The following is a 24,460-nucleotide window of genomic DNA, read 5'->3' on the forward strand; positions in this document are numbered from 1 at the left end:
AAGCAATCGATTACTTGTAATCAATTAGATGGTCTTGTAATTTTGTAAAACAATGAAATACATTTTCGAAACTGTAACCTTCTGGGTAAATAATTTGCGTTTTCTTCTAAATGATTACTGGTAACCAATTGCTTCTTTTTTTTCCAAAATCTAATTTGGGTTTAGAGTGAACAGTCGTGTCCGTGTCCTCAGGTCAGTATTCTGAATCACCCCCAACAATGCGGCGTATGTGGCCCAGGAGAGTTCTTCAGTGAGAGGTCTTTTCATAAGTTGGATCAGTTGAGGTGTGCCGTGTGAGCACCTTCGAAAGTGAGCGGATCTGAGGTGTATGGACTATGGCTCACTTGGCAATGAGGCGAATAGATGAAGCTGGTTGAATTTTGTGTAGCGCATTTCATGTGGTTAGCATTTAGAATACACCAAACTAACCGACATTTCCTGAATTCCTTAAATTTTAATAACAATTATTGCACTATATTAATATCGTGCAAACATATTCTCAATATCCAATGACGATACTCGAGTACCGGGGCAGTTTAACATATTTGAGAGGATCTTCTAAGAACACGTTCCTGTGGAACATATTTTTATAGCTACCAGAAGGCTGAAGAACAGGTGTTGTCGACGCGAGGGTTTCCAGAACGTCACATAGGTTAAAGATGGCTTTAATGTCACTAACCGAGCCATCCAGCTATGACTAAATACACAAAGAATTCCAAATGCTCCAGTCATCAACGTCATAAACGTTTCTGCACTAAGCTTTCGGTTATCCTTTCTTGATACACCTCCCCCCGTATATATATATATATATATATATATATATATATATATATATATATATATATATATATATATATATATATATATATATATATATATTTGTATATCCGCCCAAACCCCGTGGATGTCTATACATACATACATACATACATACATACATACATACATACATACATACATACACCAGGTCCATAGTCATGCTCATGACGCCACGAGCCTAGCCAGACGTTCATAGCCCCGCCTCTACCCCTGGCGCCATGAATGACGACGTTAACCTTCAAAGCGTTTTCAAAACCACCAATGAACTTGTGACATTCAATCTTCATACTAATGGAACGGTATAAAAACGTGTAGCCTTCAGTCAAGATCTGTAGCAGCAGTATCCTACTTACGGAAAGCACGATGAAATATTTGCTGGTTCTAATGCTTTTTGCAACTGTTCGTAAGTAATACGTTTATACAATAATCGTGTAGGTTTCCGAATATGCCTAACCCACTGTTGAGGCTTGGTGGCCAAAGTATTGTGCAGCCTACTTTGAGGACGCGGGTTGCATTCCACTCCACAGCTGTCGCATTTCGATTCGTGCGAATGTGATCACACCTAAGTGTTCTCGTTACACACTTCGAGTTTGAATGGCAAGCTCATGCTATGAACTTAAGCTACACTTTTTATTGAATGACCCGCTATAGGTATCACTCCTAAATTGCCGTGTGGTGCACCAAATCTTGGAGATGTGATCATATGAAAGCTTTCATATTTGGTCCAGACGAAGCCGACCCCGCTCATTGTAGGTTCAAACACTGTTAGTTTCCCGATAGCTTACTTTTTAATAGAAGTACCGAGCAAGCATACAGCCACTTGTGTGCAATTCTAACAGTTTAGGGGTAGCCAATTGCGCGTTGGCATGGAGAAACTGGTCCGATTATATGAGAACGTAATGCTGAGAAAAAATAGTACTTTACTCCTAAATGGCTGTCTTGAGTTATGAGTACTTTTCTGCGCAATATAATAACGTAGTTTTAACGATAAGAGTACACATACAAGCATACATGCTCTGTTATGGCTCTCAATATGCAAATAGCCTCTTGCTAAGCAACATGTCAATATGCAAATAGCCTCTTGCTAAGCAACGGTGGAGAGTTGTCTTTTCGTCCACTTTGCTTTATTCGCAACTATCTCACAATCGCTACAATGCACTTAAAACAGTCCAATTAATGTCTTCTTTTCTTTCCTTAGCTAATTTATCACCTGGTTTTATTACTTTTGTGTCGAACAAAGAAAGAAGCCCTTGAAATTTTCCTACTTCGTTCATTTGAATATTCATGTTCTATATCAGATCTGGTGGCCTACTATCTGCTTCAAATAGTTCAAGTTGACATTTAGGAGTCGTGGCTGATTCATATATGTTTGTGACTTAGAGTGAAGCGCTGACGTCCAAACCGAATATTTTAGGCGATGCGGCTACGAACGCAAAAGCTGTTAAGTGCATTGATACGGCCCTCCCTCCCCCGCTAACAAAAATACTCGCATCAATTCAATCAATTAAAATATGAATAATTAGAGCTTTACAACATCAGTATTTATGGTGTAGTAGACATCTGCGAACTGAAGTATTTTCTGGAATAAAAGCGATTCCTGTAGCGACTGAAAAGTCAATAATTAGAAAAAAAAGGGAAGAAACCCACATGTAATACTATAACCTCAGTCCTTAGGAAAATGCGCGCTGTTTTGAAATGAAGAATTTCAAAATTATGTGCACGCGAACTCGCACATGTAATACCACACCAGAAAACGGATTAACTGATTGTCTATGTACAGGTACAAGCATTCCCGCCCGACCCACAGGTCGCGGGATCGAATCCTGGCTGCCGCGGTTGCGTTTTCGATGGAGGCGAAAATTCTTGAGACCCGTATACTTCGATTTAGGTGCACGCACGTTAAAAATCCCCGGGTGGTTGAAATTTCCGAAGCCCTTCACTACAGCATCTTTCATAATCATATCGTCGTTTTGGGACGTTAAACCCCAGCAATTATTATTGCTAGGCAATACAGTAAAAAGCAGAGTAGACAGGTAGTGTTTTATGTGGATATAAATCTTACTGCAATCACTGCATATCCTAATTTAGGTTTTTTCAATCAATACTTTTAAAAAGTAAAATCACTTAGCTTTACATTTGTATATCATATTACACCGTATCTATAATATTATTCATAACGAAAAATAATTATTAAAACTTCCAAAATGTGATCAATTTTCCCACTGTAACGAAAGAGTTAACCTAATGCCAAATTATAAAAGGTACCCAGAAAACAACAAGCAAATATCTGTTACATGAATACACTTTCATTTTCTTGATGAAGACATAAATCCTGAACTTCTTTTGCATAACAGCAGTGTAAAAAAAACCACAATTTCTTGATCCTGCCACTTCATTCTCAATGCGACGATTGTGCCAGACTGCCGTGTTTAATTAGTCCGAAATGGGCTCTGTAGCCCTAGCTTATTACGTACCGCCACCACCATCACGCTCACGTGACGATAGTATTTTCGCAGGTAAAGTGACCGGCACCGATGTCCATCCCGATGTAGCAATCGAGTTTCATGCCAGCATATCGACCGCGGCTGAGAGCTCTTTATCTTCAACAGCTTCCGCATAGTTTGGGTTTTGTGACATTGGGCGCGCATTGCATGAAGCTGTAACGAAGCTGCACAATGCCGGATCTGCATGTGGACAAAACCCTGGTCCCTAACTGATGAAGATGGCGATGCTGACCGCGCCTCATCGTTCCGGTTGTCTGCGAACGCTGTTGTCGCTCTTTTGCGCCGCATATTTGCGGCACATTGCGCTCGGCGCGCTCCGGTGACCGTCGGGATCAATTAAACGGGTTGCGGCCAAATGTGTCCGAATTAACGAGCGTTTGACGTCAATAAACAATGCATATGGTGGCCGGGACCAGCGAACACGACCGAATTATCGGATTTTCTGTTGACAAGGGTCGAATTAACGAGATTTTGCTCTATAGTATACATAGTATACGCACAGTGCGAAATAAAATAATTCGGATCCCTTATATTGGGAATTGCATACAACCATACTGATTATGAAAATCAGATTGACAAGTTCCCTTTGCCAGAGCGGAATTCTTATTGTAGAAAATATTTCCTGTTTCGTATTGGCAGTTCAAGCACGGAGTGAAGCTGTGTATGATGACGACTCTGGTGAGAATAGCACCAGCACAGAGCCAAGCAACCACACCGTGTATACAGCGGCCCCGAAGCTTATCAAGTCTCCCTCAAACGGGACCGGTGAATTTGAGAAGATCGAATATGGTAAGCACTTTTTACACATACGTAAAATAAACGCAACTGGATTGATATAAGAATCTCTGTGGGCAAATGCATTAATAGTATAACAGATCACAGCGCAAGAAAAAATTCACAATTTGAAATCAGCCCCATCGTATCTTTCTTGGTTATGGTGCTCGACTGCTGACCAGGAAGTCGTGGGATTGAATCCCGGCGGCGGTGGCCTCATTTCGATGGTGGCGAATGCTTGAGGCCCGTGTACTTAGATTTAGGTGCACGTTAAATAACCCCTGATAGTCGAAATTTCAGGAGCCGTGCAGTGCGAATCGACTTGAGCACTTGGGTTTCAAATTTGTTCCAACGAACGCATACAGTAAATTGCTCTGTTTTGCTTTGTTCACAAATATGTTATAGCGGAGAACCTCTGCTTCGAGGATGACTTTTGAAGCAACAGATATATGACGCTGCGTGCAATTCAAATAATTCGTTCAAATAAATATACGCGGTCAACACAGGTTATTTCCGGCACAGATGCGTGAAACCGCTTACTATAGACGTGTTCAATTTTGTTGAGTTTTATGCAAGATAGGATAAAAACATTAGTGTCATCAGCATTTTGAACACACAAGTTATCGTGTACAAGACAATAACAGGAATTTAATTTCTCCTCTATGTTTTCTTTTTTTTGCAGAGTGATGTACAGGGAAGGAAGACGTCCGTTTTTTATTATATCTTCATGAATTGAAGCGAAATAAAACATAGGTAGACTCCATGTAACACAAGTGCATCTTTATATATTATGAAATCAGAAAAACGCGTATACTGCATTTCCCTGAAACCTTTCTAGAAGATCTTTTGCCAACTACACGATCTCCTGTTGTTCTAAATTTTCATTGCACAGAATTTTCCCGCGACTTGTTCACTAGGTAATGACGGGTGAACATTCAGGAGCGTGTTTGGTCAGCAGGGCCATAATTTAAAATGAATGAAGGCGAATGTTATCCGCTCTTCGTGCATATTGAGAGCAGCTGCTCCTAATACAGAACATAAACAAACGCTCCAAAACAGCGCATTGTCACGTCACACTGGATGATCAGGTGATGCTACAGTGCAGGGTTTTAAAAACGCAACAAACGTTGGAGGGCTTGTAAGTGAGGTAAAAAGCAGGGGATGCGGCACAACGTTCTGTGCTGTACAGTCATTTACGTCGGAACTTCGCTCGAGGTGCATACGCGGCTTCAGAGCCTTTGCAGGCACAGATTAGTCGCTACTTGAGTTTAATTAGTGCTCCAAACCAGTAATTCTAGATCTCAGTGAAGAGAACACCAAAGGGCACGTACAGTTGCTCTGGCGGACGTATAGCATAAATTAGCACAATATCTTATAAATATGTATGGAATGCATATAACTGAAAATTTTATTCAACTGTTTTACTTGGCATATTCCAAATGAAATCTGTAATACAAATCGTGAGAGATTTCACTGTGAAGTAAATAATTTTTCATAATAATGACATGCGCGTGCTTTATGCTTGCTATGACCGCAACAATCGCGGTATTACGACTGCCTTGACACCGTGAATGTGTCTGGCACAGTTCGGAAATAATCATTGTTATTGAAACCTCATGAAAAATACGGACACATGTACGTATATGCGTTCTCTTTGGTCACTATTTTATTTTTCACCGTCCAAGAAACGTTACGCCGTTTTAGCTCAGCGAAATACGTGGCTTGATGTGGTGGAAACTCCTCGAATGTTCTCAAAAATTCGCAAGGTCACTTAGGCGTTCGCCTGACGACTCGTAGGAGAAGGCTATCTTCTTATTTTTCTTCTCAGTTGATGTTTTGATCCTGCCTGGCCTCTTAAAAAACCTTTCTTCACCTGGCATGGTTTATCACTGTCACCAGAATCGGAGCCATGCCATGCTCCCGACACCTCACCAGGTTTTGTACTGCCTCCGTGATCGGTCCACCTTTGAGAAAGCGACAAAATCATGTGATGACGTCTTCATGTGGCGTCACGTTATGCGCCATCATATAACGCCCCAAATTTTGTGAAGGAATGATGACGTCACATGATGAGGCCATCGCGTAATTATGATGTTTGCGTGTAGACGCTGACGTCCGGGGACGCCGACGGTCAATTTTGGTGTTTCATGAGGCAGGTGTTTCAAGGCGTTCGCCTTGAAATTCGGTGCACTGTCTGCTCTGTGATGGTGGGTGACTAGCGGAGCTGACGGGCGCAAAATCTCCTTTGGGAGTTGTCTAATGGGTGCTTAAATGTATAGTTTTATCGAATACGTCAGAACTAAGCGAAGTGCAAAGGATGCTGTTCCAGATGCTATATACGACAATAATTACGCCGATTACTTTAAAGGAAATGATGAACAGCTGAGTCACTATTTAGAATTTGCATTTTTATACAGTGAAATATCCAAGCAAGTGGCAGGCAAACTCTTAAGAATTTTTCAAAAAGAGGGAAATATCCTTTTCCGAACAGGGAATAAAAACACTACAGCATAAAGAGAATGTGAAATCAGCCCCCAGTCCCGATTACACATCAAATTTAGGAGAATAGGGATTTGGGCAAGTTGGTTGGTATTCATCTGGAAAATAGCGCAGCAACACGAGGACGAAGAAAGAAATAACGGGACAGCACCCGTACCGTTGTTTCTTTCTTCGTCCTTGTGTTGCTGCGCTGTTTTCACGAGGAGTACATTTCAAATTATGCAATAAAGAACTGTGCTACGTCATTGGCCCCTTTCCTGATAATTTTCAAAAGTAATTTGTTTCCGGTAATGTGGTTAACCATTGCAGTGTAAAGAAAAAGTCTGGTCAATTGCCTTTGTCTGCGATCGCTGATCTGAGTTTGAGGGCTATGCCTAACTTGTCGTTTCCATGGCCGCAAGGCCTAACCTTTCAGGTAGCAGTGGCGTCGGCGACCTTTTTTTGTGCTCCTGCCGCTAGCTAAAGATTATAGGATCCTAATGAAATGCTTGGCAAAGGTTCAACTGGCTCTCGCTAATCGATCACCGCAAAAGTTGTACTAAAGCAGCTCAATAGAATTGATTCTGCTCGACGCCTTCACATTCCGATGTATGTTTGCTGGCCGGCGCACCCTCTCCCCAAACTTCGCCACCGAAGTAAAGCATGGTGCTGCATGTTTGGAAAAAGGTTCGTTGAAAGTTAAGGCGCGAAAGATAAGAAAAAAAAAGAATTCTGTCACTGTAAACCTCCGTTTGGCCGCACAGAAACTACCAGTTAAATGAGAGTTAAAGGCCGCAGTAAGTTCATCATGTCCCACCTTTACACAGCAAGCCCGCTCCGTGAGTGAATTCATGTGCCCGGCGCTTCTACACGATTTAAAAAAAAAAGGCAACACGTCGTAGGTAAAACGTCGTACATAACACGCACACGTATAGTGGAGACCGGTGCCGTGGAGGGGCGTGACGGCGCCGGGCGCTGTCGCTTAATGTAGAGTAGAAAAAAATCCCGCCATATCCACGAAGTGAACGATGATGAGTGGGCGAATTTCCGGACGATGACTCCATGTCGCTTCGGCTGCGCGAGCCCTCGCCGTCTCTGGATCGGTGGTGGCTCGTTGTTGCTGACGGCGAGCCCGTGCCGCTTCAGCTTCGCGAGATCTCACCTCCGGGTCTTGACGGCGAGCCCGCGCTCCAGCCGCTTTGCGAGCCCTCCGCTCCGCTGTTAACCAAGCATGCTACGAATTTATAGGCACTAATTGTCCTAGCGCTCTATACCTTCAAGGACCGCGAGACAATTCAGGGACTGCGACAGCCGGGAGGCCACAGAAACTCAAATCCAACCGAGTAATGAAATAGAGACTGTATTTATTACAAAGACACACATTCTGTATGCTACTATGCTTGTCAATAATCAAAGAGTGTCAGTAATTATTGATACGGGAGCATCTCTAAGCATGATAAATGAAAGAATTGTGTGTCACCTTGATATCCTCACGGGAAAGTCCATTCAGGTGCACGGCTACGACGGCACACGCAGGGATTTCTCCAGATGGACAAACGCTAAACTTCAGTTCAGCAGCCAAGAGGTCTCAGTCAAATGTTTGGTACTATCCGCAGTTGACTTGGACTTTCTCTCTCGCCCGGATATGAAGGACCTAAAGATGAACATACTGTGGGACGATGTAATAACAACGGATGAAGGCAAAATTATGAACTATGTGATAGAACCCAAGAATAATGCTTTGACCAAGACAAGTTGAATAGCTATGTGCCCTGACGACATCGAAGCCAAGTTCCCAGAACTAATATGCGTTGGAACATATCCACCACCGACAACAGCAATTGAGGTACCGTTTGAGCTGAACGATACAATAGTCCGGAGAAAGCCTTACGCCTTGAGTCATGAAAAGAAAGTTTGGCTGAAATAAGAACTCCAAGGTATGCTCGACTACGGCATCATCACGCCGTCTACATCGGCATTCACGTCACCAATTACTATTGTACCCAAGGAAGGTGGTTCCCTTCGATTGCGCACGGATTATCGACTAATGAACAGTTAGACTGAATTGTTCCTTTTCCCAAAGCGCCGGATAGATGAAATCATCGATGAAACTGGCGGATGTCAATGGTTTTCAAGAATTGATTTGTGCAAGGGATACGGCAAGTGCCACTAAAAGAAGAAACAAAGAAATTTACAGCATTTGTCACACCATTTGATATCTATGAGTATAAGCGTCTCCCGTTCAGATGGAAGAACTCCGGGGCGTGGTTTCAAAAGCTGATGAATAGTGTCCTGAAAGATTACATAGGCAAATTGTGCAACGTGTATGTCAATGACATTATTGTTTACTCAGGGACGAAGGAGGACCACAGTCAGCTTATCTGATGTACTAGAGGCCTTGAGCCGAGCAAGACTCAAGATAAACGTGAAGAAAAGTGAATGTTTTTGTCAAACTGTGGTGTTCCTCGGTAGACTCTTCAATAAGAAAACGAAAAGCACAAAAGAAGAAAGTGTGCAGAGAATTTCAAGCCTTGTCAAGCCATATCATCTGCATTCCTTGCGAGTTTTCGGCGGTCTGGCGGGTCATTTCAGGATATTTATCAAGAATTACGCAAGGAAAACGAGGTGCTTAACCGCACTGACACGAAAAGAAGTTCCGTTTATATGGACCGAACAGTGGGAACGGTGCTACTTGGAACTTGTCAAGATTATTTTGTCTTACCCTGTGCTGACATTACTGGGTTTTTCACTACCTTTCGAACTATGTACCGATGCTTCTCACTACGGAACAGGAGCCGTACTCTATCAACACGACGTTCGGAAGCCCACTGGAAGGCAACAACAAGTAATTAGATATTACTCATACACATTTTCCAAGGCAGGTGTTAACTATGCAAATACTGAAAACGAGGTACTTGGTGATGTGATGGCATTAAAGGAGTCCTGACACAAAAATGTTCGCCTCGCGTTTTTTGCTGCAATGTGTTGCTGGGGGCATGTTAGTCGTAACACGGCACATCGTTTGCTGCAGCGCGCGACAGATAATTAATTACAAGCTCCTCATTACCGATACAGCCCCAGTTTCGGTTTGACAGAGCTCCAAAATCGACAAGCCGCCGGGTACAACTATCACCACCTAGCGAGTGAAACGCTCGGTCACTTGAGCACACAGAACAGTGACGCATTTCCGCGCGGTCTGTCGTCGTCGGGCTATTCGTCGTCTGATGGCGACGATTTTCTTGTGGCGGGGATGGAAGGAATTTTCGACGTGGCGAATCACTTCAGGTTTGACCCGCTGGCGAGGAGCGATTCGTCGGGAAGGGCGTCAAAACAGAAATGGCGGCTACGACGTTATCATAACTTGTACCGGCGGCAACGGTTACGTGGGGGAAGTAGGGGGGTCACCTCGGGTCCCCTCCGAGGGTGTCAATGCACCAGGTGCGGCCTATAATGCTGGATCGCGCTCGCGAACTTCAAAATTCATATAAAATACCTTCCAAGCTTTATTCGCTGTCTATATTTTGCAGATGGTACACGCACGTACACGGAAATCGATCCAGCAGGCTATCTCGGCCGCGAAGTTTTGTGTCCGTACCCCTTTAAGATACAAGAGTTACCTAAAAGGCCGAAATTTCAAGCTTTTCGCTGATAATCAAGCTCTTACGCACCTCCTTAAGCTGGCGCAGCCTAAAGGAAGGCTGGCTCGGTGGATAAGTGAAATCCAGTAGTACATTTTCGAAGTTTCGCATCGCCCAGGACTCAAGCATCGAGACGCTGATGCGCTTTCCAGATTGCACGTGCCAAGGGAACCCAACTGCGAGAGCGTAAACATGGCAACGCTTTGGGGAGGCACGCATGACTTACAATTTAAGAATGGTCGCATACACGTACGTGAAACAAGTGTGCCAGTAATTCTTAGACTGTATCACGATAGCCCGGAATCAGATCGTCATTATGGTTTTTGGAGGACATTCCGGAAGCTTACGCAAAGATTCACATGGAAAAACGTGAAAGCGGATGTTGCACGCTACATCAAAACATGCCACGAATGTCAGATGCACAAAGCCAATTGGTTCAAGCCAAGAGGGAATCAGATGGTCATACTCAGACGTTCTATTGGAAGTGTTGCGCCTCGACTTCATCGAGATAAAAAAGGAGGGTGAGGGCGTCAAAAAAACTCAAGCTTTTCTTGTAGCAGTGAATGAATGTACGCGGTTCGTTGCTGCCAAGCCCGGAAAAGTGGACGTGAACTCCATTATTTAGCTTCTTGAAAGAGGCATCTTCAAAAACGTGAAGGTTGTCGTGGCTGACAACGGACCAGCTTTCTGAAGTGACAAGTTCCTAGTTTGGGCACAGCAAAAAGGTGTCGAGCTTCGTTTCCCTGCTCCTCATCACCCCGAAGCCAATTCTATCGCTGAAAGGGTAATTCGTGACCAGAAGACATTCATCGCACTCTACCCACAATTTAAGGCAAGTTGGAAATGCTCACTGACGGCAGCAGTCTCACATCGCAATCGCTTCTACACAGCGGGAATAGGATGCAGTCCACATTTTGCGGCTTTTGGAACAAGCGCATGGCTTTCGGCTGATAAAGAGCTGGACATCGTTTGTAAAGTGTCACTCCGAGAAACACCATTGTCAGCACAACCGCGGAAGAAGTACCGGTGTAACATGAAGAAAAACTTTGATAAACAACACATGGCAAAGATGCCGGATATTATGCCTGGAGACATGATTCTGGTGCGCAAAGGTCTCGATGCAAAATTTCCGTTCATTGGCCTTTCACTGTGCTTAAAACGGTGAAACAAGAAACAGTATTGAAGGCTGTTTACTACCAAGGCTTGAGAGGAAACATTTCACAGTCTCCCACTGAAGGGAACGATGTGCGGATGCGAAGCAGCGCATGGTTTGACTTAAAGTTCCCTTCATCACGGGCACCTTGCCCGATGTTAACGCGTCCTTGCAAGTGGAGCAGACCATGAATTCAGTGTAGTTGCTGTTGCTGTTACTCGTCCCGAACTCTTGTTGGAGCACACCACGCGGGTTCATCGCACGTCTGCAGAATCTCGTTCCCCGACGCCATCACGTGATTGCTGAGAGAGTTTAAGGGGGAGAGGCCACAACGTCTTACCCAGTCCCTTACACAGGCCCGAACGGGCTAGCGCGTGCCAGCACACATGGTTTTGTCTGCGTTACGCCAAGCTAGGACATAAACAAGATTTACATAAACAAGCGCTTTCTTTGATTGAAGAATCGGTAGGGTCGTTCTTTTTGAGTTTATTAATTTGTGCACCTGCCTGTCACTTTGCCTTACCGTTTGTGAACTTCATGCGGTCACGTTACTTCCGCTGTTTAAACAGGTGGTGCCAAGGCGATTTGATTGCTGCATAAGTTTGTTCGTATGATTTTAGGCAGCTCAAACAATAATCCAATAATTTACTAAGAAACGAGCACACTCAATCTCTTTATTGTGTTAATTGGCAGCTGTGACAAGGTATTACTGGAATCTTGGAAGCTTTTGTGTGATTTCTCCCAACTTCGCCTTCAGTCTGTCAAGTAAGCTTTGTTCTGTTCCTCCTAAAATGGAAATAAAACGTGTATCAGAAGGGCTTCATGCTATACCATAATGCTTGTAAAATTCTACGTTGGTTCACAGTTCATTCTAATCATAACAAACCTCCTCTACAGCAAGTTAAAAATATTTCTTGTGAAAAACTGCTTACTTCTGGAAACATCTAGGCGAAAGAAGACAAAGACTTGGATGGGTGCCGCCTACCAACTAGTTTTATTCGCTTCCAAACAGGACCACATATACAAAACCACACCTCATATCAGGCAACCGCGCCAGAAATGTACCGTCAAGCACTTATAAGATTACTAGATAAAGAAGGGTATTTTTCGGCAGGCCATTATTTTCTATAGACATAGTAAATTGGTTTATACTGGCTTACAGAAGATCCTGCCTATGCACAAGTACGAGCTTTTGCTGTTTTTTTATAAAGTACTCGTGCGCATGTCTCGATAGTGTGAATGTATATATGCGCCTGCTCGGAAAGGAATGAAATGCTGGTAGTTGGCGCGCATCCCATCTAAAGGTGATGATGATAATTTCTCTCTTGTATGGCTCGCACTCACACTGGGAGATTGACCAACAATTTTTCATATAAAATTTGACAGAATATTTGGAATAATAAATAATGATTAAAAAGAAAACAAAACAAAAGAAAGCATATGAAGGAGAGAATGCAATAATTATGTACTTATACAATCAGTCCAGACCGCTTAATGGTTAGACTGAACAGAAATTAAAATAGTGATATTAAAGTGTAAGCTAATGTTTTTTTTTTCTTTTCAATTATCTTTTCATTATTATTGTAAAAATGCTTATAAAATTGGGAATGAAACACCGTATTTGTCTTGTTGAGTGAAAGAAACCACGAATACAATTAAAGAGATCCGTGTGGCTATAGCCCAGAACTGACGAGGGTTGTCCGTAAAATAAGGTGCCCAAAGAGCTGCAGACACGAGGGGCCCTGTTACGCGGGACCCGGGGACAATGCTGTGTCTCTCGTTTCCCCCTCTTCCAGTCCCCGTCCCAGCAAGCTGTCTGCGATGCTTAGTCTTGGCTTAGTAGCCGCTACAGACGGAGGTCCCAATTCTGTTGCCAGGTGCGAATTACGCCGGTGAACATTCATTCGCAGCAACGGGATGTCTACGAAGAAACGTTATGAGCGTTGAACACGCGCGCAAATGTTGCAGATCATTCAAAATCGGACGTACAGGCGTCCATTACGACATCGTTCTGGAAGCCCATCGGTTTTGGGCGAAACGACTGCAAATGTGGAAGAAACAGTGCTGAAAGATCAAAGGATGGTAGTTCGGGAGTTCTACGACATGATCTCTGGTGTCAGCAAGACTTGCTGTGACAAAGTTTTGACTAGCCATTTAGAGTATGCCAAGGATTGTGCAAGGTTGGTCACAGAATGCTTACGGAAGACCGCAAACGGCAGCCTGCGAATTTGTTTACGCCTCCGAAACCGATGACGAGGGATCATTGGGCTCTAATATAGTAGCTGGATACGAGGCTCGGATCCACTACATGACACGGCAACGAAACAACAATCCCGTCCGTGGAAACATAGACGTCACACTCTGCCCAGGCGGCGCTGTGAAAAACACCGCCACCAGCGCCCTCATGGCAGCCCTGGCTCAAACTGGGTAGAAAAAATAGAGCCGTCGGCAAGCGAATGTCCATATGCCACAATCGAACTTCCCTCTTTCATTAGTGTCGACGCGCAGTTTCCTGAAAACGAAGGATCTGGAAAGCTTCTTCCGCAATCTACGCTTCAAAAAAGTAGGAACCTTATGAATGCGAACTGCGGGTACAATGCAAAGGAAGCTTCACTTATTCCGGTGAGCTGCAACTCGCAAGTACAAGCGGGCATCGCATGACATGGAGTTCGAGGCAAGCCCTCCGACGTCCGTTCTGTAGCGCCTAAATGCGTTAAAATCGGGTATATGCGCAATGCCAAAGTGGTGAAGTACTATCGGCGTCAAATGAAACCCGAACAGAGGCAAACATTCGCAGTGTAATAGTGCACGCCCTCCAGTCATCACCACTGACATTCGCACGCATCTGGTTCGGCAGCACTGTGCATATATGCACGCCTGTTCATGGTGATAAATGAATGGCGCGCACTACACCACTGCGAATGCTTTCCACAGTTCGGGTTTCATTTGACGCCGATAGTACATACACGACCGATTCGAATAGCTATATATCTTAGGATCAGTGGTACAAAGCTCGCTATTTCAGGGACAAATGACCCCGGTGATTTTCGCCTTTTCTGTTGCATTCTCCCTTTATATCTCGCTTCCTGTGCATTGCACTGCTCTATTACTCATCCTCAAATGGTATCTTGATGGATATCTTCTGTTTGTATATACAGCAAATGGGGACACGTGCGTGTCCACTTTCGCGGGGTACAACCAAAGGGAAAACCGGGACCTCTAAGATAGCTACGGCAATCGTGGAATCCACGGGCAAAACAAACCTGAAGGTGGTTACCACGAACACTTTGCTAGTTACTTGTATGACGCACGTGTTAGCTAGATATAACCGGAACTCTGAGTCTTCAAAACGTATGTGCGCAATGCTTTGTGGTGACGGCCAACTCGGATTATAGGATGTCGCGGCGTGCGTACCACGCGTCTTCAGTCTGCCTCAAGCTGCTCACTCCGTGCTACACGACACGCACCACGGTCAGAGCCTCTGTTGAGCTTCATAATCAAGGTTACCATGGTTCTCCGTCAGGGTTCCGCAAAACAACAGCAGAGCCACATTATCACACTTTCTCGTGCGACCAGCTGTGAAGAACGCGGGTACTTCGCTTACCCCACACGCTCGCAACGGCCCGTATCCAGCGCTCTCGCCTTTCTGCGTCGTACAACCATGGAAATCGGTAAAACTAAACGTTGTTATTCAGTCCTTTACGTCCGTGACAATTCAGAACACAATAGTAGTGTCTAGTGCGGCGTTCTTTCGTAGCGTACGGAGCGGTCTCGTCTGCTGCTGTTCACACCGTCGTTGGTGGCGAGTGATCCAGCAAGCACCTCATGGCGGTACGATGGCCAGTCCGACTAGCGGAGAAAAATTCACAGCTCTCGTTCTGAGTGTAAATTCGCCAACACACGCAATATTAAGCTCAATCGTTGTTTGCACTCGCTAGTTGGACATGGTCCCACAGTCAACTGTGCGAAGGAGTCGGTCTTTGTTCTACCCAACACTGATCCGACAGGTGACGCCACCCGTCTTGCGAAACTCCAGATTCTGAAGTCTATCCAGAGTCGCCGAAGCCGCGGAAGTTTAAACAAGCACTGTCTGCCTGCAAAGGGATGGCGAGTGGGTTCTGGGACAGGAAGGGGATATTTTTGTGCTATTTCTTGCCCGTCGGTACAGCAAACAATGCGAACCGCTGCTGTAAGACATTGAAGAACCTTCGCCTCGCGATGGGAATCAAAACGAGAGGAGCAGCATGCTCACGAAGGGAATGCGTTTCGATCAGGACAATGCTTGTGCGCACATTCTCCAAGCAGCAAGCGACCTCATAAACCAATTTGCATAGAATACTGTCAGACACGCGCCCTGCAGCCCAGAAATAGCACCAAGGGACTGCCATCTCTTCCCTGAATTGAACAAACACATAGGTGGGACGCATTTCAGAACCGGATAGGAGCTGAAAAAAGAAGATTTAGGCTACCTTCGTGGTTCGGCAAAGGAGTCCACCCAATCTTGCATAAAACGATGCTATACGGCAAGCAAAAATGCAGTCATCTGTTCTGCTAAAATGCAGTGATTATGTCGCAAAATATGAGAAGCCTAAGCTTTGGAAAAGTGTATTACTGAATGCCAACAATCATGCTGTGGATTATGAACAATACTTAAAAACTTCGTAGCTATTTTGGGAATGATTTGTGTCATCTACATGTTTGTAGTCGTCGACTAAAATTAGGGTGTTATGCAGTTCTATTACTGTATAGCTTATCGATAACGTGATGCACCCTAGGTAGCGTGCAACAAAATAAATTATTGTGCAGTACTCGACAGTTAGCACACGATAATCGGAGCCCGTGGCTGCCGATGATGAGGGTGACTACGTTCATGACACATCGTGACTTCATCCGGCAGACAGCAGTTCAGTCTGTGTTTGTTGGTGGTGCCGACGGAGCGCTGCTTGCCATGGCTTCAAAACACTGCTCCTACGCGCCACGCCGCGCGAAACAGCTGGACCTGGCGGGTGTGCGTTACGAAGAATTTCAGCGCCCCGCCCGATCCACCAAGAACCACTGGCTGAGCGACTCTTTACACAACGCTACCACGCGTGACGAGCGCTCTCGTTGTTACCTGCTATTACCGTATCGTATCTCGTATAACACACCCGTCTGATATTTGACGTGCTTGTTTTTATGATTCACGATGCAGGGCGAAGCTTTTCGGGGATAAGCGTTAATCATCCTGCCGAGCACGGAAAGCTTTAACTGGGCAGAGAAGACCACCTTTACATCAGCATATTTAGCATAAGCATGCTTAGTGCGTGGTGCATATATACTGTGGTCCTTTCCTAATAAACATTGTCGGAAATGGCGCTGCTTGTTTGTGTGCTCTCCCTTCTGTCCGTTGTCATCGTCGCGCCTTTTACTTCAAGATATACTCAGCCAACACTCCCAGTCTGCCATTCTTACACAGAGTATCGCGTTTCAATTGCCCAGCACTGTACATTCACCTCGATGTATTGCTCCTATTCAACGACACCCGCCAGGACGGTCTAGTGGTTATGGTGGTTGTCTGCTGACCCGAAGACCGCGGGATCGAATCCCGGCAGTGGTGGTCGCATTTTTATGAAGGCCAGAAAGGTAGTATCCGGCTTATTTAAGTCTAGCTGCGCGGTAAGGACCCCGAAATGGTCAAATTTTCCGAAGGTATCCACTGTGGCGTCCCTCATCGTTTTATCGTGGTTTTTGGACGTAAAGCCCCAATAATTACTTACTATAAATGCTCCAGAGAGCTTAATTATCTCTGCTTGAATCTTCCTGGGCTCTGCGGCCAACTTCCGTGTGCATATTTACGAGACTCCGGAGAGCGTTCAAGAAAAACATTAAGGAAGCTTCGCACTATAGTTGTGCGAAATCTGAAGGAAGTGCAAAGCTGGGTGGCCTCCCGTGTTTCTATTTCTTTCTTCTTCTGTTTCTTTCCCATTCTCTCCGTTTTTTCTTTCTTTTTGTTACTCTATTTCTGCTTCTTTCTTTCTACCAATATTTCTTTGATTTTCTTTTATTTCTCTCTTTTGCGCTATTTCTCGCTACCTCTGTTTTCTCTATCTTTATCGCATTCTATCTTTCTTTATCCTCTTTCTCTCTTTTGTCTTGCTCTCTGTTGTTTCTACCTCATTTCTGTGTCTATTTCTTTCTCTGCCTGTGTGTATTTCTATCTATTTTTCCATTCTTTCACTCTATTTCTGCGTTTCTTTCTTTTTAGCTCTTTCTATCTGGTTCTTTCTCTCTCTCTCCGCTTCGGAGGGCGCTTCGGGGAACCCTGCGCGCGCCTATGGCGGCTGAGCGAGCGAGCGAGGAACTTTATTGAAAAAATTCGGCAGATACCACGTACCGTGGGAATCGGTGTTATGCGAATCATGCACGGGATGGTGGATGTGGCGTAATTTTTCACATTGAATGAAACGCTACGGAATGACGCTAGAGAAACGGTGAAATGGTACACGCACACTCATATGTAGAAGAGTTGCCTGTATTATATAACCAGTTGTTTACAGCTGCGTAACGATGCCAACAGCAACATGGGTGTTACTAACACCAGACGCAGTAAGCTGATATATAGTGCTCATATTCTTCAATACTGGATAGCGCGAATCCGAACAAGACAAAGAAGGAACACATATGGGCAGGACAGGCGTCACTCGCAACTAAGCTGCATTCAGGAAACGTTCCCTAGATATATACATAGCCGAGTGGTACACGCAAGCGCACTGCACGTACGTTACAGTCACAGTTGCAGTTGTTACATTTGTTATGCCTATACTCTTCCGTTATGGACGGAGGACGCACGCACGCACGGAAAACGAACGCACGCACGAACCCGTGTTCATGTGTGGAAGGGGTTCTTGACAGTTCTTGAACAAAGTCATCATCACCGGGATCAGTGAGCCCCAGCAGCTGGCCGGACTTTTTATTCGGATCCGTTCATGATCGCGGCTACGAGGGGTCTAAGTGCAGTAAAGTGCGAGGTATAGTACAGCTGGTGGAAATCCTGGATGTCTCTTACGATGAAATGATTTATGATGCCTCCTGTCCTGGACGTGGAAGCGAGGTCTTTTGATGCCCTGTCCACATCCAAGCCCTCTTTCACACAGGGACTAGGCATAGTTGCGTCTTGATAAACCAATGTTGAAGTCACCGGTAATGATGAGGCACCTGGTTCTCTCGGCAGATTTATTGTAGGAAGCATTGATCCCGGTTTTTGCGTAATCCACGCGCTCCACGTTGCGGACCACGTGGACGAGTGGATGGTTGTTGAGCGTCTTCTGGGGATGTTCTGTCTTCAGCTTCCTCACTTTCCTTGCGTCCGCCGCGGTGGTGTAGCGGTTACGGTACTCGGCTGCTGACCCGAAGGTCACGGGTTCGATCCCGGCCGCGGCGGTCGAATTTCAATCGAGGCAAAATGCTAGATGCCCGTGTACTGTGCGATCTCGGTACACGTTAAAGAATACCAGATGGTCAAAATTTCCGGAGCCCTTTGCTACGGCGTCTCTCATAATCATATGGTGGTTTTGGGACATAAAACCCCAACAATGTTGATTATCACTTTCCTTGCGTGTCAATGTGCGTGTATTCGCGATTACTGTGTTCGTTGAGAGACTATCACCTCTGGCACATACCCGCAAAATATGAATTCTGCTACGCGGGTATGTGCCACACGTGACTGAGAGAAAGGGTTTCGTGACGTACGCGACAGGTATTTTGCGTTATTCATGTCATGACCAGTGGATCGTGTTCGTCATACACTGATCCCCTGCTATGCTAATTTTGGTATGCTACAAATTATGGAGACGACTTGGAGAGCGCCCAGACGTAGGCGGCTAGATAGATAGATACGTAGATAGAAACGGCCAAAGTGCCTGAGGTTCGCTAAGAAATGCCTCGCATTTAAAAGACCAAAGGGATCAGGATCCCCCTATGGCGGCTGAAACCTCAATTTTTCACACTCTCGCAAAATACTAGCACGTATTTGTACGGTACCCTTTGAAACTTTCATATACAAACAAAATCGAAGCAATCTGTGAGGCGCAAGTAATGTTATGAACTTCCTCGTCTGGTATTGCGTTCCAGACAGTTGCTTCTGCTGCTCGTTCATCAGGATAGTAACAACACTCACCGCAGACGCATATGCACTCAAGAACCTCATCCAGGCACTTTACCGCTTTTTTTCCGCACTTGTCCTTCCATCGCGACCGACAGTCAGTTCCGGCTGGTACTGGAAGTACAGAAATGAAAGGCTGGTTCACTTGCTCTGGGTCTCTGCTGTAAGTCGGTTCCTGGCATTACCATATTGAATAACATGCGTATACCTAAGAATTTCGACGATTATCTCGAACACTTTTTACGATGCATGTCTGCAGTACGGTGAACTTCCACAACGATCGCTAAACGTGCATGGAAATTTCATGTATGGATATGTAAATTTTAGAACATAGGTGCTGCTTTCAAGCGTTTAGGCCTTTCTTTTTTATTATGTCTTACCGTGTCGCAAGTTCTTTGTGTTTCCTATGAAGTCTAAGGAATGTGACGACCATCAAAGTTTACGCTGATAGGCTTTATTGATTGCAAAAATGTCGCTGCTGACCACAGTTTATCCACAAGTCTGTTTCTCAAACAATAAAAAGACACAATGAATCTCCTGATGGCCCCTCGGTATAATGATGTAAAAACATGTTTCTAGACTGGATAGCGAAACAGAGAAAGATTCTCTCATGCCTGGATTCTGATGACGACTTCAGCGATGACCCGTGCCCACCGAATTAGTGCTCGTAGACTTCCGAGGCCCCGTCACGATGGTCTTCTTCCCATTGCTCTAAAGGCGGCGGTTATGAATGTGGAAGAATGACAAGATATATTGCCTACCGGAAAGCCGTCGCAATGGTTAGAAAATGTTATTCACAAAAAATATTTAGGAACTTTTATGAACAATCATATAAAACCGTGCTTCATAATTAGAAACGTTGTTTTAAACCCTGCGCTCTTCACACTTCTTGAGCGACTACAGTTTTAGTGGAGATTGGAATGGTATTAAACAGTTGTGAAAGCAACACTAAAGAGAAAAGCTATTTTTCTCGTTTTTAGTAAATTAGAAGCTCACTATACCAAAAGCACCACTTGTGCCGCGAGAACACGCTCCGTAAGTCAGAACACACGAAAAAAATAAAATACAGGTGCCTACTGTGCCTTGATATTTCCGCGCGAGCTCTCCATGACGTCATTGATTTTGAGGGTGCCTGCTAATACAGACGTAATCGTTTATCTGTACAAATTCTTTACATCGTGTTTTAAGGCACCCAGAGTCTTACCAAACGAAGATTCAAAAATTTTCATTGAACTGATGTGGCCAAAATACGCAAAAGGAAGTTGAAATTGGCGACGTCTAGGTGACATTCACGTGTTTAAAAAAAAATAAGCTCTGACCTCCATTTTCTCTTCTCGGAAGAAACGTATGATGGCGAAACTTATGGCCATAGAGATATGAATGAATAACTTAGCTGTCTAAACTAATTTAATGTGTCCGTTTATTGTCCCTTTATGTTTGATGTTACGTCATGAGAAGTAGTTTCGTTTTACTATGTGCCTCTTGGGGCACACTAATTATTATCACTTAGCACAAATGCTGCTGTAATAAGTAATGTTTCGTGACGACCGAATCGACAACCAAATTCATTATCTCAAAGCCTCATTAGAACTTCCTTGAGTTATTTTTTCCTGCAAGTATGCTCTGCAAGTGTTCGCTATAAGAGTACTAGTGCTTCGTGCTTGACATCTCGACCGCTAACAAAAGACGAAGAAAGTAAAAGGAGCGACAACACGGACGGGAAACTTTCAACTCATTCAATCACAACTTTTTAAATCGTTTGTTAGCGGTCAGGATGTCAAGCAGTAAACACAACTGGGTAAGACTCTAGTGATTCAGTAGTCCTTCGTGACTCTTGCTCGAATTAACCGTATTGTACAAAGAATCTCTCTAGCTTAGGAATTTTTCACTCCGTTTGTTGCCTTTGGGTATCGTGCTTTTTTATACGCTCAGACAAGTTATAAAAATACTGTATTCATTCGAGAAATATTTACTACCGTCCGATTCCAATTGTTCGCTCCTTCAAAGCGAGTTGTTAGCTCCTCAGTCAATTGCTACTAGAAGGTTTATTTACGAAGATAGAACATCAAAGTAAATCATAAAACGACTTAAAGACGCAAGATACAGACGCCGCAGCACTTCATTTTTACGCTTTTATGCGAACTAGAAGGGTGATCTAGATACATTTATGCAATTAATCGCCATGTTTAATTTGACACTGCAACAATACAGATAAAACTATTCCCTAAAAATAATTTTTTATTTATGCATGTACTACGAAAAACAACCAGTATTCGACAATCTTCAGCACGTTTATTGAGTATTTTCGCCAGGGAGATCCATTCTAGTATTCATATTTCGCTTGCGCAGGAGCGCATTCGCGGAAATGAATATACGTAATATAATTATGTTGAAAATAAAAATGTAACTAAAAAGACTTCTGGGAATCGCACCTTTGTTAATGAAAAATAAAAGCGGCTTGCATGCACCAGGGCAGCGTGTGGTGCGACGCGGTTTACGTCGTGCTTTTTTTAAAGAAAATTACACCATCTCCCGCTAAAGGGGACCATGAGGCGATGCGAAGCCGGAGCACTTGCACGATCGCGTTCCGTTGGCGTTCGTTGGGCATGCTACCGACCTCGCGTCGTGGAACGCGAAGAGGGACGCTACGCGCGTCGTATCTTCCATCTAGCCTGGCCGTTAATTCTCACAGGGCGAGCGGGGAACGCGGTCGACAGGCGGGCGAGAGGGGGGCAGCGTAGGAGAGGAGAGAGAAGGGGAGGGGACGCGCATGCGCTCGAGTTCATCGCGGCGTTGCGCAGGAGAGAATTTCGGCATGTCTAGCCCGCGTTTCAGAGGAAGAGTGGAAAGGGGAGGGGAGAGGGGTATGGGAGAGGGGGAGGGGAGAAGGAAAGGGGAGAGGGGTAGTGGAGAGGGAAAGTGGAGGGGGGAAGGGGTGAGGGGAAGGGGAGAGTGAAAGTGGACAGGGAAGGTGGAGAGGGGAAGGGGAGATGGTGAGTGGAGAGGGGAAGGGGAGAGGGTGAGTGGAGAGGAGGTGTGTGGAGAGGGTATGCGCATGCGCAGTAAGGGTGGTCACGCCGCACACCACCGGATTGAGCTCGGCCTTAAGATACTTCGCATCTAAAAGAAAGTAATACTTAAACCGATATTTTAACAGCGAAAGTGTTAAGCACGACATACAAACGGCTTTCGCGGAACAAACTTTGCCGCGCCGTTGCCTAGCAAGTACTGTTGCCCCACCTGCGCACCACTTGGGTTTAACCTCGCCTAGCCGCTCATGCGCCGAGGATCAGCCACCGGCAAGCCACGCCTTCCGACGTAGACAGTCCGCCCACCCGCCGCGTCGAGGTTGCCCGGCGTGGCGCTCGCCGAGTACAAGCGATGAAAGGCCCGCGCTTCTACCAGAGGTGTCACAGCCAGGTTTGCAAGTGAGTTTCAGGCGCTGGCGTTTCGGCATTCTTGCAAGGTACAGACAGACTGTGGTTCGGTTCTACTCTGTCTACGCCAAGTAATGACCTAGCATCAGCCAAGAAGGCCGCGTTGAGCCCCTAAGATCGATCAGCTTCGCTGATTCTTAAGCTTTACACTGCTAGTGTAGCCCTCAATTTTCAAAACAGCGGAGCTGTTTACGCTTGAGGAATTTCGGCGTGGGACGCAGGAGCTCGGGTAGCTATCCGGCACTGAAAGCGTATATGCGCTAAGCAGCTCCTAGCATAGCATAGTCATGCATAGCAAGGGGGTGCAAAAGGCAAGGGAGGGTGACGAGGAGTGCGCTCTTTTTTGTCTCGTCAATCCACGCAACATCAGGTTTACTAATGTGTTAACTCAAATGGCGCCCATGTTTGTAATTCCGTGTCTTCCCATTGCCCCTGTTCTTTTTGCGCCATACCTATTTTTCTCAAGACGGGAGTGGTGTTAGAGTAAGGAGGAAAGAAAGTAGAGAAGAAGAGGGTAAGTCATGGCATAACCTTGCATAGTATTGACACGCGTGTTTTATTTTAGAGAATTCGGGTTTCACTCGCGAAAATTGCTAACAAATAACGCTTTGCGCAGACCACGCAGCAGCGTTTGAGAAGCTTCGCGACGTCTTGAGGTCAATCTGCTAAGATTGCGCGCAGAACGCGAATAGTGTAGTTTATTCGAGAGCTTATTCGAGCACCAGCGATAACACTGGGAGGCTCTAGACTGATTTGTTATAGGTGTGTTTATTAGACGACACTCGATGACAATGCGAAGTGGCGACAGGTATTACGGAGCACGGACTCCCAGCACGAGTGGTGTTCTTTCAGAAACGCGCCGAAGAGAACTAAGTATAGGCGCTGGAGAGGACAATCCATTAATGCGTTCAAATGATTCGCTACAATTACCCTAGGTAAGAAAAGCGAGCCTCCGGGCGACCTAACAGCATGTCACTATGAGCGGGTCTTGGTGCTCCACGTTGACATTTCACGCCCTCGAGAGCGCATGTCAAAAGATGGTTCTATGGGTTCAATCGCGTAGTTAACCGGCGATATGCGTTCGACGACATGGTAGGCGCCTTCTTATGATGGCAGTAGTTTTAGGGGCGAAGCTCCTTAAGCCGTGGATCTGTCCTTCCTCTGTGACCGGTTTGTAACCACTCGTCAACGTCATCTTCTTCTACTGCATACCAGAACGCGCGCTTCTCACGAGCTAGTATACAGTTCTGGTATGCAGTATCAGAAGACGACGTTGACGAGTGACTCTCGTGCGTGTTCGCCTGTGTGACATTCTTTCTTCTTTACTGCGCGCGTTCTGGTATGCAGTAGAAGAAGAAGAAGACGACGTTGACGAGTGACACTCTCGTGCGTGTACGAATGTGTGGTGTTCTTTCTTCTTTACTACGTCGTGGGTCTGTCCTTCCTCTGTGACCGGTTCGTAACCACCTACTTGTATGACTCACTCAGCAGGTGGCGCTAGTGTGAGTGACGTTATG

The 24,460-nt window shown here is 45.2% G+C and overlaps 1 protein-coding gene and 1 long non-coding RNA gene across 4 annotated transcripts in view; one reads left to right on the plus strand and one right to left on the minus strand.

Annotated features, from left to right (window-relative positions):
* The first annotated feature begins 1,095 nt into the window (after nucleotides 1-1,095).
* On the plus strand, nucleotides 1,096-4,870 carry LOC119374326 (uncharacterized). Its single transcript, XR_005180136.2, has 3 exons — nucleotides 1,096-1,222; nucleotides 3,963-4,112; nucleotides 4,780-4,870. It is a non-coding gene; the product is annotated as an uncharacterized LOC119374326 (long non-coding RNA).
* Nucleotides 4,871-12,010: 7,140 nt separating this feature from the next.
* Nucleotides 12,011-24,460, minus strand: part of LOC119373315 (uncharacterized) — a 64,951-nt gene continuing 52,501 nt past the window's right edge. The window contains exons 6-7 of one of the 3 annotated variants that reach the window (XM_037643340.2): nucleotides 19,522-19,620; nucleotides 12,011-12,152 (exon numbers count right to left, since the gene is read on the minus strand). In XM_037643340.2, coding sequence (XP_037499268.1) covers nucleotides 12,073-12,152; nucleotides 19,522-19,620 — 179 coding nt within the window. In that variant the 3' untranslated portion in view covers nucleotides 12,011-12,072. Of the gene's footprint in view, nucleotides 12,153-19,521; nucleotides 19,621-19,897; nucleotides 20,218-24,460 lie in introns of those variants that run through there. The other 2 variants (XM_037643341.2, XM_037643342.2) reach the window with 2 other exon arrangements.

The sequence above is a fragment of the Rhipicephalus sanguineus genome, chromosome 11, assembly GCF_013339695.2.
Source record: "Rhipicephalus sanguineus isolate Rsan-2018 chromosome 11, BIME_Rsan_1.4, whole genome shotgun sequence".
In the NCBI taxonomy this organism is placed as follows: Eukaryota; Metazoa; Arthropoda; class Arachnida; order Ixodida; family Ixodidae; genus Rhipicephalus; species Rhipicephalus sanguineus.